The sequence below is a fragment of the Larimichthys crocea genome, chromosome XIX, assembly GCF_000972845.2.
Source record: "Larimichthys crocea isolate SSNF chromosome XIX, L_crocea_2.0, whole genome shotgun sequence".
NCBI classification, from domain to species: domain Eukaryota; kingdom Metazoa; phylum Chordata; class Actinopteri; family Sciaenidae; genus Larimichthys; species Larimichthys crocea.
Window position 1 is genome coordinate 834,571 of NC_040029.1, and position 13,968 is coordinate 848,538.

At 42.9% G+C, this 13,968-nt stretch overlaps 1 protein-coding gene across 3 annotated transcripts in view; it reads right to left on the reverse strand.

The window, feature by feature from the left end:
• dmd (dystrophin) overlaps positions 1–13,968 on the reverse strand; it is a 320,865-nt gene that overhangs the window by 5,368 nt on the left and 301,529 nt on the right. For all 3 annotated transcript variants that reach the window (XM_027291475.1, XM_027291477.1, XM_027291476.1), the window contains 7 exons: positions 13,468–13,604; positions 11,288–11,326; positions 9,515–9,580; positions 5,234–5,299; positions 3,038–3,196; positions 1,436–1,679; positions 114–228 (listed from right to left, as the gene is read on the reverse strand). In XM_027291475.1, coding sequence (XP_027147276.1) covers positions 114–228; positions 1,436–1,679; positions 3,038–3,196; positions 5,234–5,299; positions 9,515–9,580; positions 11,288–11,326; positions 13,468–13,604 — 826 coding nt within the window. The remainder of the gene's footprint in view (positions 1–113; positions 229–1,435; positions 1,680–3,037; positions 3,197–5,233; positions 5,300–9,514; positions 9,581–11,287; positions 11,327–13,467; positions 13,605–13,968) is intronic.

Genomic DNA, 13,968 nt, shown 5'->3' on the forward strand with positions numbered 1-13,968 from the left:
TATTTATATCCTCCATTCTTTAAAAGGGTGGATGCAAATTAAAGGATATAAGTGGGAGTGTGTGTGTGTGTGTGTGTGTGTGTGTGTGTGTGTGTGTGTGTGTGTGTTTTTACCCATTGTATCAGTAGTCTGGCTGGCGGCCACACGCAGCAGAGGGAGGGAGGAGTCAGAGCGTTGAGAGGAGGTGGAAGGAGAGGACAGAGCTGTGCCGTTCACCTTGGAATCCGTCTGAGACACACACACACACACACACACACACATTAGATACACAACAAATTGGCAGCTGTGGTGCACAGCTTAATTAAAGGAGTCAAAAGGGAAGTGAAGTGTGTGTGTAGGACCGAGGACTTGGCCTGATCCCCGCTGTCAGCTGTTACTGGCAGTCAGACAGTGCGGAGGAAGAAGCTGCTTCAGTCTCAGCTCTCTGCTGGGAAACTTCACATCGACTTTGCTTTATTAATCCAGGACATGAGCTGGCTCCTCTGCAGCGCATGAGGGGTCACTGCCTTGCTCAAGGGCATTTTAACAGCAGATGTTGAGCCAGGGAGGCAGTTTTGTCAGCAATTTGGACAAAGTCTGGTGAGGCAGCTTCACTCCGAGTGAATAAAGTCACTCACACTCACGGATGATGTAAACTGTGGGGACACACCCATCATGAAAATACAGTTTGAACTCAGAGAGAAGTGATGAACTAAAGCAGCGGCGCCATCGGGCTGACTATCTGGTAAGAGAAAAATGATGATCAAGTTGACATATGGATGTTTCTGAGGCTTTGTTTTAAAGTTGTGATGAAGGATATCCATCGATGGATCCATCATTCAGCGCAAAACTGATCCCAGAGCCACTAAAGAGCACAGGTTCTCTCATGTGTCTGTCACTCAGCTGCATTTGGGTGCTGCCAACTTGCTGATTTGACTTTGCAACTCATTGCCAACTGGAAGAGAGACAGTGACATGAGAAGAGAAAGATTTTCACGACTGCTTACTACACTGCACTACAGGCTCTAGTCGTCTATCCACATGTAGCTCAAATTTGAACCAAAGTTCCAGAGTTGGTGCATACAGATGTGTCGTCACTAAGTGATGGAAATGATGGAAATATGACATTTCTGTTTGTGTCTTGTCTCAGTGAGATGAAGGTTACAGTCTCCTCGCCGCTGCACACACGGTTGATGTATTCGTCTCTTATCAGGATGCTTTAGTGGACGTTTAAAGGCCAGTTTATTCTGCCAAATACAACAGACAGCTTCACGCTGTCAGGAGAGTCGCCATCAAACACACTTTATGTTTGTACACATACTCATGCTGTGTCATATTTCCAGCAGGCTGTTGCTTTGAATTCATTTTGTGGAATTACTCGGAGCACCTCAGTCTGCCTCTGACATCATATGGGGTCACATGGTTTTGTGTGTAGGTTAACTGTGAATGGTGTGTACCTGCTCCAGCAGCTGTCTGAGCCGGTGCAGTTGGGATTCCAGCTGTTTGTTGTGGTCCTCCAGTATCTGCATCCGGGCCTCCAGGCGTCCTTTGTGCTGCCGCAGCAGTTTGGCCTCGGCGATGAGCTCGGCGTCGCGTGCGCTCTGCGGCGACACCGGGAGCATCTCCGGGGGCGACGGCAGAGGAGACAGGCCCTTCCTGTCATGTGCCTTCTTTAGACGGTCGTACTCGGACTGTAGCTTCCTGTGAAGGCAGCGGAGGAGTTAACGTGCTGCTGCTCGCTCTGACAGACGTGAAATATCAAACACTGCTTAGAGAGGGTGAACTTTGCTTTATTGATTATAGAGGGGACATTTGGACACTGCAGCAACACAGTGTGAGAACAGTAAATGTCCATCAGCTACATGCATGAAGCAGCCATTTGCTCAAAGGAACAAAGGGAGGGAACATAACACGTGCACCGTGTCTGCTGAAGTCTTTATTGATTTATATTTTAGGATGTTTGAATACAAGGCAGAGAGGACGCTGGTACTTGGCTGCCCTCACAAAGTGACTTTTTACAGGGGTTGAATAAATTATAAAAAGGGGTAATAATAAATTATAAAGACTATAAAAACCCTTGAAACAAACAGGAATTTAAGGCTGCACTTGAAATAGACATGATAATTTAAAATATTGCTTTGTGTCGCTGGGTGGAATTTTCCCTGAATAACTGACATCAGTAAGGAAGTCAATACAAAAACACTTACCTAAAATTTTTAGGAAACACTGATCATCATTGTGTATCATTGTATATTCTTTAAGCAGTTAGTTTACAAATATATCAGGATGCTTTAATGTTTTATACTAACATGAAATGATAAATATGTGTGACATGAGCACAAGGCCAGATGAGATATATAATCTCTCGTATTCTGGTTCTACCTCAGGATCTCCTACCAGGTGGAGAAACCTCCAAAAGAAGGTGTCCAGGCGGCGTCTTGATCAGGAGCCCGGACCACCTCAACTGGTTCCTTTGAACGTAAAGGAGCAGCAGCTCAAGCCCGAGCCCAGCTTCTCTACAGAGGAAACTCATTTTGGCCGCTTGTATCTGCGATCTCATCCTTTAAAGCTCGCCACTATAGGTGAGGCGAACTGAAAGCTGGCTCATGATGCTTGGAGTCACTTCTTGCGGCAGCAAGACTCAGAGAACTGCAACCTTATTTTGGTGGAGGGCTGTGTGTGACTGTAGGAGCTGTGCTGTTGGGGGACAGACTGAGAGCAGTTCATAGACCTGATGACTCTAAGCTACAGCACGTGTCTGGTGGCTGAGCCATGACCCATAAAGCCTGAGAGAACTAAGCATTGGGGTCAGGCAAAGGCAGAAACCAAGGTACACTGTTTTGCACAGCTCTTGGGTATTGCATCTTGAAACTTCTGCGATGCCAGATTACAGATTTGTGCAGCACAGACAGCAGATATGTAAGAGGTCGTTGTTATTCCTGTAAAACCAGGAGACTTTAACAGGCGATCCTGTTGAGGCTGATCTGAGTTCAGGCTCGAGTGAAGAAAAGATGCAGCCAGCGGGAGATAATAATAGGAAGAAGGGTCCGCTCACTGACCTGTTCTCCTGCTCCAGGTCGTTGAGGACCCTCTCCAGCTCTCCTTTCTCCTCCGTTTCCATGGAGATGAGGATCTGGGCGGGGCTGCGGGGCTGGCTGAGAGGAGAGCCTTGGTTCAGAGACTGGCAGTAGTGCTGGATCAACATGTGCTCGTCATCACTGCAAACACACACACACACACACACAACAAACACACCCACCAATGATGGGCAGATACATACACACATCCGTAGAGATGCCAGTGCATGTATGTACACACACACACACACACATACACACACACAGAAAAATGGAGAAAAAGAAAATCAGCAAGTGACGAGTCAGCAGCAGAGGAACAGGACTGCACCACAGAAGAAGAATCTAAAACACAGCGGGGACAGAGAGAGGGCCAGAGCTGGCGTCTTCACAACACATCCGTCCTTAACTCGGTGTGCAGCGCCCGATTTTTTGAAGGGATTCGATTGGCCACGCTCTGCCAACTCTGAGCGATCGCACACACGCGGCCCACAGTGTTTGGGAGTGTTTTAATTAGGCCAGGTATTTAGACGCTGCTGCGATCGCCGCGCTGCCATCAGCTCAGCCAATCTTCCATTGTGAATACTAAAGGAGCTTAGATGTGAGCAGCTTGAAAACACACTGCTGCTGACTAACTAAACTCAAACTCAGCACGGAGGAGTGTGGAGCAGATCTCAGATCAGCTTCATGAAGCCTCAAGATACTTTGTGCTCAGCTTTTTTTTTTTTTTCTCTTTAACTCTGAAATTTTAATTACAGGCTTATCGTCAAGGTCAAATTCCATGTGCATTTATTAAACTTGAAGCTTTTACAAGAGTCTACAGTTCTATGTGCATCTGTGGGATAAAGTCAGACTGGAAATGAGATCTGTCTTTTAAAGAAAATTAGAATACACTTGATATTGTAGTTATTGTTGATTGTTAACACAGATTTTTCCTATTTTCTGTTTAGTATTTTGTTTTATCTTAAGTCATCAGAAATCCTGGGAGAAAGATTAACAGTCTAATAAATGCTGTCAAGTTGCATTATGGGATATGTAGGATCCAGTGATTTGGGGTTTGAGCCATACTCTGGACTAAAAGTCAGGATCTCTCTGCCTCTGCTGTTCTGATATCGTTTCTCACAAGCTGCCTCCAACTTTATAGAAGTTTAACATTTGATGTTTAAAAGTATTTAGTCTATGAAATATTAAAAATAAGCTACAAGTTACCAAAACCAAAAAAAGTCCAGTCACAATCTCGTCATAAACATGTTCAATACTTTTACTTTACAAACATATATTTTAATGCTGGAGAGTTGTAGTTGGTTACTTGATGATTTGGGCTCATGAGCTGATGAGTGTGAACTGGATTTATGAGTTTCAGGTCATGTGGACGCTCTGACTGTCACAAATCACTATTAAAGGAGTTCCAGTTTGATTGCTCGCAAAAATAGAATCTACCTTTAGGACACACAGATGATGCTAGCTGGTTATTAAAAAAATAAATGAAGGAGTGGAAAGCACCGGCATTTTAAAGTGCTGCAAAATTGTCAAGTAAATTCAAGTAAATCAATGCATGTGGAATTCTGGAGAACTTTGACCAGAAAATTTGTGCCGTTGACCAACAGCAAGCCGTCATGATAGGCACGAATGCACGGGGCATCGTTTTGCATTACTGCTTTCTTGCTTATGAAGGCCGTTAGAGTGTCTATATTTATATGATTTATTTGTCTGTTCCTCTCTCTGTACCGTGTAAACGTCCTGTTTAATATCACACAATCATTTGGACTGTACATACATGTTTTGAAGTAAGCAAATGCATCATTATAGTGATGACTTTAAACAGATGAATATTGGACCTGTGTGTTTACATGAATACTCTCATTACTTGGGATGCTGGTATTTTCTTAATGATCTTTGTATCTAATTATAAACATCTTCTCCCAGAGGACAATCTGAATACAGATGTGCTGATATCAGCTGGTAATATCAGGTCTACGGGGATGTCTGTATGGGATATGATGATGCCAACACCATTAAATGAGCTTGGATCCAGAATACTGAGCACATGTAAACAGTCGCTGACATATCACAACCAGCCAATGGAAACAAAGAAGACAGAGCCAGGTCACACACAGCGAGCCAATCGGTGAGTGAGGGGGTTGGCAAAACAAAAACAAACAAACAGAAAGCGGTTCTCACATGCTCTCATTGGGTGAGATACTGTCATTCAGATAAGAGCCATTACGATTCTCCATTTCCGCTAACCTGCGGAGGGGGAAGAAACAGAGCAGTCAGTCCCAAAACCAAAAGGTCGAGCAATTAGCAGCTTCTAGAGGGAAAATACGGATATGACTGAGTGTGTGCAGACTGACAGAACACTAAACCAACTTTATGTGTCCCCATGTGTTGTTTAACTTCTAACCTCCAGCTCCATGGAAGCTGCTTTTCACCGAATGAATGGTAGAAAACATTGCTGTTTCTCTGAAGGGAGTCAAACGGGGCCCCGTGTCCCCAGTTAGTCTAATTGTGTGCAAACAGCAGCGGGGATAATGGAGGATTTGGTGAAGCACATAATGGTGTTTTTTTTTTTCTTCTTCTTCTGTTGTTCAGACGGCTGGAGTTCCTCTGTGTTTGGCATATGTTGTTATCATTTTACCCTTAACAGATGAAATGTTTGACACCCACACACTGTGTGCAGCCCTCTGTAACCCTCCGTCTATTGCCTCGCCACTTTATTTTATCGCGTTTACAACTGATGCACTACAAACTCAAGCTGTGCCTTCGCTATCTGCCCTCTTTAGATTTTATACAAAGTTGGCTTGCGTTGCCTTGAAATCTGCCTTGTAAAAGTGGCGCTTGGCAGACCTCTAACACTTAATGCTGCGATTTGGTTTCTATTTTATATGACTCACTCGTGTAACTGATTTTGTAACTGATGTACTGTAGTGGAATTTGTGGTGCATTAGTCACAGACACTGCAATAACACTGTGTGTGAGGTGGAAGTCTAAAATAGCGTGACACCTTGTGCCAAACACAGCTAAGCTGCATTAGCAGAGGAGAGCAAATCAAAGCGGGGGCACTTTGAATGGACACTGGTTTCTTTAAAAATATGATATATATTATAAATATCCACGTCTGTAAAGCTGTGAATTGATTGGATTAGACTAGCATAATATATTTTATTCTATTTTATATTTGATACACTATATTTTGACTGTATACTGTGTCTTCTGTTTTTATTCTGAGCCTATGCAACCAAATTTTGCTCAACCCTACATTGTGACTGTACAGTTAAATGACAATAAAGTCTGTCTAAAGAGGAAACAAGCTCTGACCAACACTTCCAAAGTTGATTCATGGAAGTCTGTTAGTTGTAATTCTGAGATTGAAACATGATATCTCCCACAGACCACGGCAGTTACACCAAAATCCAATCTAATATTGACTCAGTTAATCCAGCTAATTAAACATCCATTATCTTATGTCTGGTTTCACTTGGTAATGAACCGCAGCATATAATATTTGTGCATCAAAAACTAAATTCCACTCGCCAGTGCGTTGGGGTGGAGACAGGGGAGACACACAAATATATTCATGGACAGATAGCACTCGAGGTGAGTGAGAAAACGTGTTTTGTGATACGGTTAAAGAGATCCTTTAAAAAGCAAAAAAAACTCTTGGTATTATCTTTGAAGAAACCAGTGTCTGTCCATTTAGACGGGCTTTGTAATCAAACCTCCCGGCTGTGCTCCTCCAACAGATCTATCGTGATAAAATAGCTGTGAGCGAAAAAGCCAAAGATTTAAATTGCCCCGTCACTATCTCCACTAGATCAGTTTCCTGGTGGTTGGAGTGTCTGCACAAAAAGTAAAGAGATTTTGGGGCTTTATCAGCACTAAAAAAAAAAACCAAACAAAAAGCTTGCCGCTTGGCAGTGAGCGTTTAAGCAGATGGACTGTCACAGACTGGCATCTGCCCAGACTGGTGTGTTTGTACTCATAAGCTGCTGCATGCCACAGAAACAAGAGATAACCTCGTGGTCTGGGGGCCTTCGGCTCTCTCAAGGCTTAATTATGTTACTTCTTCGCCCTAACACCTTTCTTTAATCTTCTGGATGGTATCTGGAATCCACCAGCCTAGTCGCATCGAGGGGGCTGAGAGGACAGGGCTGGGGGGTGTGACTCAGCATGTGCGTCCGTCACTGTGCGACGCTGTGTATTTATATGTGTGTGTGTTACCCCGAGGCAACAGTGAGTGGTGTCAAACACTCTGGCAGGGATCAAAGACTCGGCCTGTGGCTCGGACCTCACGCTGACTCCACTGAGGGATGCCAACGGTGCCCGACTGACTGTTTCAATAACTGATTGATCGACTGCTTGATTGACTCATTGTTTGAATGATTTGACTGCTTCTTGTCCCTCAGCGGTGGGTTTTTGGGTGCGGTTAGCATCACTGCAAACTGAAGGAACAGTTTGGTGAATAAGCTCTGATTGACTCAGTGAGGCACCACAACGATATTGATGGAGTTTCTCTCCTTTGGTTCCAGTGTTGATGAGGTTTTTGAGCGCACATGCAGGCGTGCTAGATAGTGTAAGTGACATCTCCGATTACTGGCCTCTCACTGTAGAGCGCTTATTCACCAAAAAGTCAATGCATCACTTTATCATGAGTACAGATTCAGTTCCTACTGTATGCAGAGGGATATCTTGACATTTTAATTCAGCTTCATACCATCCGTCAACAATCATTTCAGCACATTCAGCATTTAAACCAATGGTGCTGCAGGCTGGAACTTTAGATCTGAGTACTACTGTTCTTTAAAAAACCCACAGTGATGATGTGCTTAAGGACAGACAGACTTTTACATTATAAGGAAAAGGTCTGCTGCTGTGTCGAGGTATCCCATTCTCCATCTCTACATAATCAATAAACGTGCATGAACTACTTTCAAAGCACTGACATATACAGCCAGAAATATCTGCAGGACTGATCGTTGTTTTAAAAAGGTACAGGAAACTCATATAGTGGCCTAATATGCAGCCTCCCATTTTAAAGACATCTTCAGCGCAGGTTTTGATTCATACACTCACGTGTTGACAGTTTACGCCCAGCTAAAACTAACCCAGTCCAATCCAAAAGGCCTGCATGGATGCTCCTTCATGAGGTGACTGCATGGTCACTGTACAGGCTGCAGTTTGTGGAGCCGTTTAATGCGTTTGTTCTTTAGTCTGCCTGATAACTGATCGCCACAACCTGCAGTGATTGTTGGATTAGACTGCTTTAGACGTGCACCTCTCAAACTGAGTGTAGGTCACTGTCAGATTCCTCTCGTTTGTGGAGCCATAATCTGCTTTGATTACAGTATACTGCCGACGTTAACTGCGTTACAACGTTTATGTCTTTTCATTTGCTGTGGTAGAGAGCAGAGATCATGCTGGTCTAATAACAGATGACAGAGGGTGACTCTTGTCCATCACTGTTAAAATGTGGAGCTGCTTTTTTACTTTTAACTTCTAAATGACAAAAAGGGATAATAGTTTGTGGTAGTGAATTTGAGCAGAACAGGATTTACTTTAACTCCACATATTCAGCATCGTCATAAATGGTTTATAACACTACATATGTATTATACACGGTAAGTATTAATGTACTTGAGGCTGCTGGTTAAACATAAGGTATGAAACTATATTTAAACAGCTGTAATAATATTAAATGTACATTATTAAACACTTTAAATGACTTTATAGTTGCTTACAGCTGCATTAGATTGTGTCAAAGTTATTTGTTACATATTATATATTACATCCTTTGTATGCCTACAGTTTCCTGTACCTTTAACTCATCTTTAGTTGAATATATAAGACATATATGACAAGACTGTATATGACATATGCCTGGAAGGGATGTTCACATCTTCAATGTCAATCAAAGCATTTCATTTCATGTCTAAAATAGACTCACAGAGTTGCGAACAGTTGCTCTAAGTCCATTGGTTACTCATACATGTGTGAGTGTTAGGTGGGTGAAGAAGCTCTCAGTAGTTGAGAGTAATCAGACCTGTTCTGAGGTAAAAGCACCTCTGATTTGTGACTAACAGGACAAACTTTTCCATTTATTAAGTCCAGTGAACATGAGGATGTTGACCGCAAGTTCCCCAGAAGTGCGTCAGCATAGAATTAGGCCAGCCGATCCCCCGTGAGTTAACGACTGCGTGAGCACAGTGGGGGGAAAGGCAGGCATCCCAATGTAGGAAGTGTGCTGCACTTCTGCATTTTCTCCAAATTCATTATTCCAAATCACATCAATCAAAATGTTTCTGGTGTCTGGGTGAGCTCTCTGGAGGAGCCATTATCTGCGGCGCTCGTAGGGCCGAGGGGTAGCGGCGGGGAATGCGAAAAAAAAAAAGTGGAGCATGAGGAAGGTGACTTCCTGTTCGCGACACTGTGAGGAGCTGCTGCTGAATGCAGATAACATGTTACCGGTTGGCGTAGTGCTCGATCCGAGTGTGTGTGTCGTCATGTGAGAGCTGAGGGGACGATCCGGGCCTGCGACAGACAGATAGAGAGAGAGACAGACAGACAGAAAAAAAAGAGAGATCCGTGAATCCAACCAGGAGGGACTCATTAATCCCAGAACACACACGCACACATGCAGAAGCCACATGAATCCACAGGAGAGCCATGAGGGGAGCGACAGTACGAGGCACAGATGTGTGGTGGTGTGAAATGCTCTGTAAATAAGCTCCCCGCTCGGATCCTGCACTCCCGGCTTGGAATACATTTGCCTGCACTTCAAAAGATGCGGCGGCTCTGAGATGTCACACCTCGTCTGCCGAAGGAAAGATCAGTATTTTGACATCATTAAGCGGGAGTCTCGGAGGATTCCAACAACTTTTTCCTGCTGTGTTTGAGTCCTTGAGAAATTAAGGTTTGACTCCTTAAAATCCTGAAAACTTCCCTTCACAAGGACACCTTGACGTTTCTAAGTTTCATCTGCTAACGGCCCAAACAGATGAGAAGAACGTGGTGTACTGCTTTAAAACATCGTTTTTCTACAAGATTTAACTGACGCTCATGTCTTTCAGTGTACAGGCTAATGGAACTCACAAACAGCATGTCAATCATGTCACCTTGACTTCCCACAGACACAGTGATAACATGACGAGCTCCACCCAAAGTTGACACGCATACATTTTTGTAAAAAAGAGAGACCTGAGCAGAGCCTAAACTGCGGTCGACCTTTACAGAACCTAACACTGAGACAACGGCAGCACCTGCAGCAGCGTGATGATTTCTCATTTAACGAGCAGCTGCGGTGGAAAAGAGCAGCAGTATAATGATAATAATGTCCTCGGGAGGGTAGTAAAGTCAGAGAACTAATTCCAAAAATAATTCCTTCATATGTTTTAATGACTCATTTATAGAAATAGAGTGTGAAGTCCTGTTTTCATCAAACATAAAACACTCTCGATCCAACGAGGTGATACACAGAGCGCAATCATTTTATGGCAAATAATAACTGTGAATCATCTTAAAATAATTGTCATTTAATACCATATAGCTTTTTTATATACGCTTCTGATTGATTTCCCAAAAGATGTTTTCCTGCTGCCATTATGATCAGAGGAGATACTCAGAGAACCACTCGGGGAAATAAGACCCCAGTAAAATGAGACCCTACTTGACCCAGTTAAACTGAGTATACTCAACAAGTCATGTTGGAGCCGGTGCTCATAAGTAGCTTAAGTAGCACAGATAGCCGTTTATGTTCAAAATGTTACACAGCATCATGTCTGAAGGATCTGAAGGTGTCATTAGTGGAACAGCAGTGATGTGTACACGATGCTGACATAGCAGTGTATGTCAGTAAGAATCAGTGAATGAATGACATGATGTTCATAAGACAGCAGAACAGCAGCTAATATTCAGCAGTGACACACGACTCACAATGACTTAACACATTAAAACAGAAGTGTACTATCCGAAACACCCAATCTTCTAATCTTAACACATAAAAATCTGTCTAATAATAAATAATCATTGGTGATTTGTATGTTCCGAATCAGAGGAGTGACTCATCCTGAGTCGCAGACCTCCAGGGTGATGTGGGGTCAAGCAGCAGCAAGAACTATGAGATGTCAAACCACCGCAGCTACAAACACACTGACACTACACAGCGAGTGTGAAAGGGGTGAGGTCAAAGTGTGTGTGTGTGTGTGTGTTCGTGTGTGTGTGTGTGAGCCAGGTACTCACGCATGGTCTACGGGCCAGAAGTTGATCAGAGTGACAGGACTGCAAGACAAAAAACGTGAGATGATGACACGGGAAGTGGGAGGACACTGCACAGCAAAGCATGATGGGAGTTGTAGTATGGGAGGCAGCAGAGGAGAGGGTGGCGGATGAGAATACAAGACTGACACGGACAAGACGGTGTGATAAAATGAGTTTTAGTGCACAGACACACACACACACGCAGAAAACAAATTCACCATCACCATTGATAAAGAACTGATTATTGATCGTTGGTACATTTTCAGTAGTCAAACAACCTGACGTAATAAAACACTCATTATGTGAGGTGCATGTCTTTCAAAACACACAAACACAAGATTAACGGTGTGTATGATGATGCATTGAAGGATGCACACTGTGTGCATGTATATTCTGTGTGTGTGTGTGTTTTTTATTCTCACATTAGCTCCGACCTTCATTCATCACTGTAAACTGTAAAGCTTTTACAAGGTTGCTTATTGTTGTTTCTTCTCCCTGGCCTTGAGTGAATAACAGTGACAATCATCATTCCTCTTTAAGTGCCAATAGCTCACTTATTGACTGCGTGTGCTTGTGCCAATAGAAGTGTTAGAGGATATTGACTTTCCATAATCATCAATATTCATGGCAGATATACTGAAACATGAGCATGGTAGATATTATCAGCACATTATAGCTTATACAAGTGTTTATACAGTAGGTCACCTCAGAGACCTGCCTCAACTTTAGCATTAACATCCCTTAGCACTAGTTTACAGGTAGCATTAGCATCCTTTAGCACTAGTTTACAGGTAGCATTAGCATCCTTTAGCATTAGTTTACAGGTAGCATTAGCATTCCTTTAGCATTAGTTTACAGGTAGCATTAGCAACCTTTAGCATTAATTTACAGGTAGCATTAACATCCTTTAGCACTGTTTTACAGGTAGCATCCGCATCCTTTAGCATAAGTTTACAGGTAGCATTAGCATCCTTTAGCACTGTTTTGCAGGTAGCATTAGCAACATTTAGCATTAGTTTACAGGTAGCATTAGCATCCTTTAGCACTGGTTTACAGGTAGCATTAGCAGCTTTTAGCATTGGTTGACAGGTAGCATTAACATCCTTTAGCACTAGTTTACAGGTAGCATTAGCAGCTTTTAGCACTGGTTGACAGGTAGCATTAGCAGCCTTTAGCATTGGATGACAGGTAACATTAGCATTGTTTAGCCTCAGTTAATCCTCACTCATATACACAAGGCAATACTTTTTTGCATTTTAAGGGAACAGTCTGACATTTTAGGAAATACGCTTGTTGAGAATATTTCTCGACTGAGCAGTGGCAACTCCAGGAAGTCATTGTGTCCGGCCAAGACAGAGTCCTGCATGTAAGCCCTGGTAGAATGGAAAGTCTTTTAGTAAAGTAGTATAGTATTTAAATATTTTAACTTTTATGGGTTAAACATTGATAATATGTGGTAACTATTTAACTTCAGAAAAGCTGGTAGAAGCATTTTTCTTCTTTATGATAAACTAAGATAACTACATGCCGGCTCTGGCTTCATAGTAAACGGACAGACATAAAAGAATTAATCTGCTTTTCTCACTATCGGCACAAAGGCAAGTAAGAGTATTTAGTAATGTGATTTAATAATAAATTTATGCTGTAGAATATGACGACTGATCAGTTTATTTTTCATGTTAGAACATGTCTTGGTCACAGATGTCTAAAATAGAGGAAGATATCGTTGCATGATCCAGAACCAGCCAGGCTGTATTCATATTTCTAAATCATAAATTTATATAACAAATTCAGGATTTTTCCTCCGCTCATTGGCTCTTCAACAGTTTCTACATTTCTCACATCCCTCAACAATACGAAGCAGCTGACACACACTCGATATGGATAAACAAAATAGATGTGTAATGTGTAGGCAGCAAACACACGAGGAGCTGCAAACCAACGCTGAACACACACCACTGCACAAACACCCTCACGGCTAAATCTGTTATCAGACTGTGGCTACACTTTCAATTAAATGTCTGTGTGCAATCAGAGACTTGTGAGTGTTTGAGTGTGTCCTCTAATCCAGGTCACATGAGTGGGAGTGTCTGTCAGTTTGTAATAAAGCCTAGTTTCTCTTCCTGTTTGCCCTTTTGTGTGTGTGTGAGAGAGAGACTCACGTTTCCATGTTGTCTCCCTCCAGGATGGTCTGGACAGGCAGGTAGCCCATGCGTGGGTGTTTGGCGAAGTAGCGCTTGGTCCTGAACTTGTTCTTCAGCACCTTGGCAAAGTCCCTGACATCCTCTCCTGATGTAGTCTGGAGAGAGAAGGGGCACAAAGGTGGCTTTGTTCACTCGAAGGGAGTGGGGCACAAAGACACACACACACACCTTTCAGTCCACGCCACTCATTTATTTCTAGCCCTTTTGCCTTTATTCACACATCAAGTGAGTGGAGTTAATGCCCTCATTGTCAGGTCTGAGAGTGTCATTATAGTTACGAGAAAGAGGGAACAGATTTATGGCTCTCTGTCTCTCAGCGTCTTTATTTTAGCTTTGGGGCCTGTGTTAAAGAAATCACAGTTAACCCTCTGTTTAAACTACATGTTTTGTTTTATATATATATGTGTGTGTGTGTACACAGCTTCAGGTTTACGGCTGCATTAGAGGACGGATAGTGTT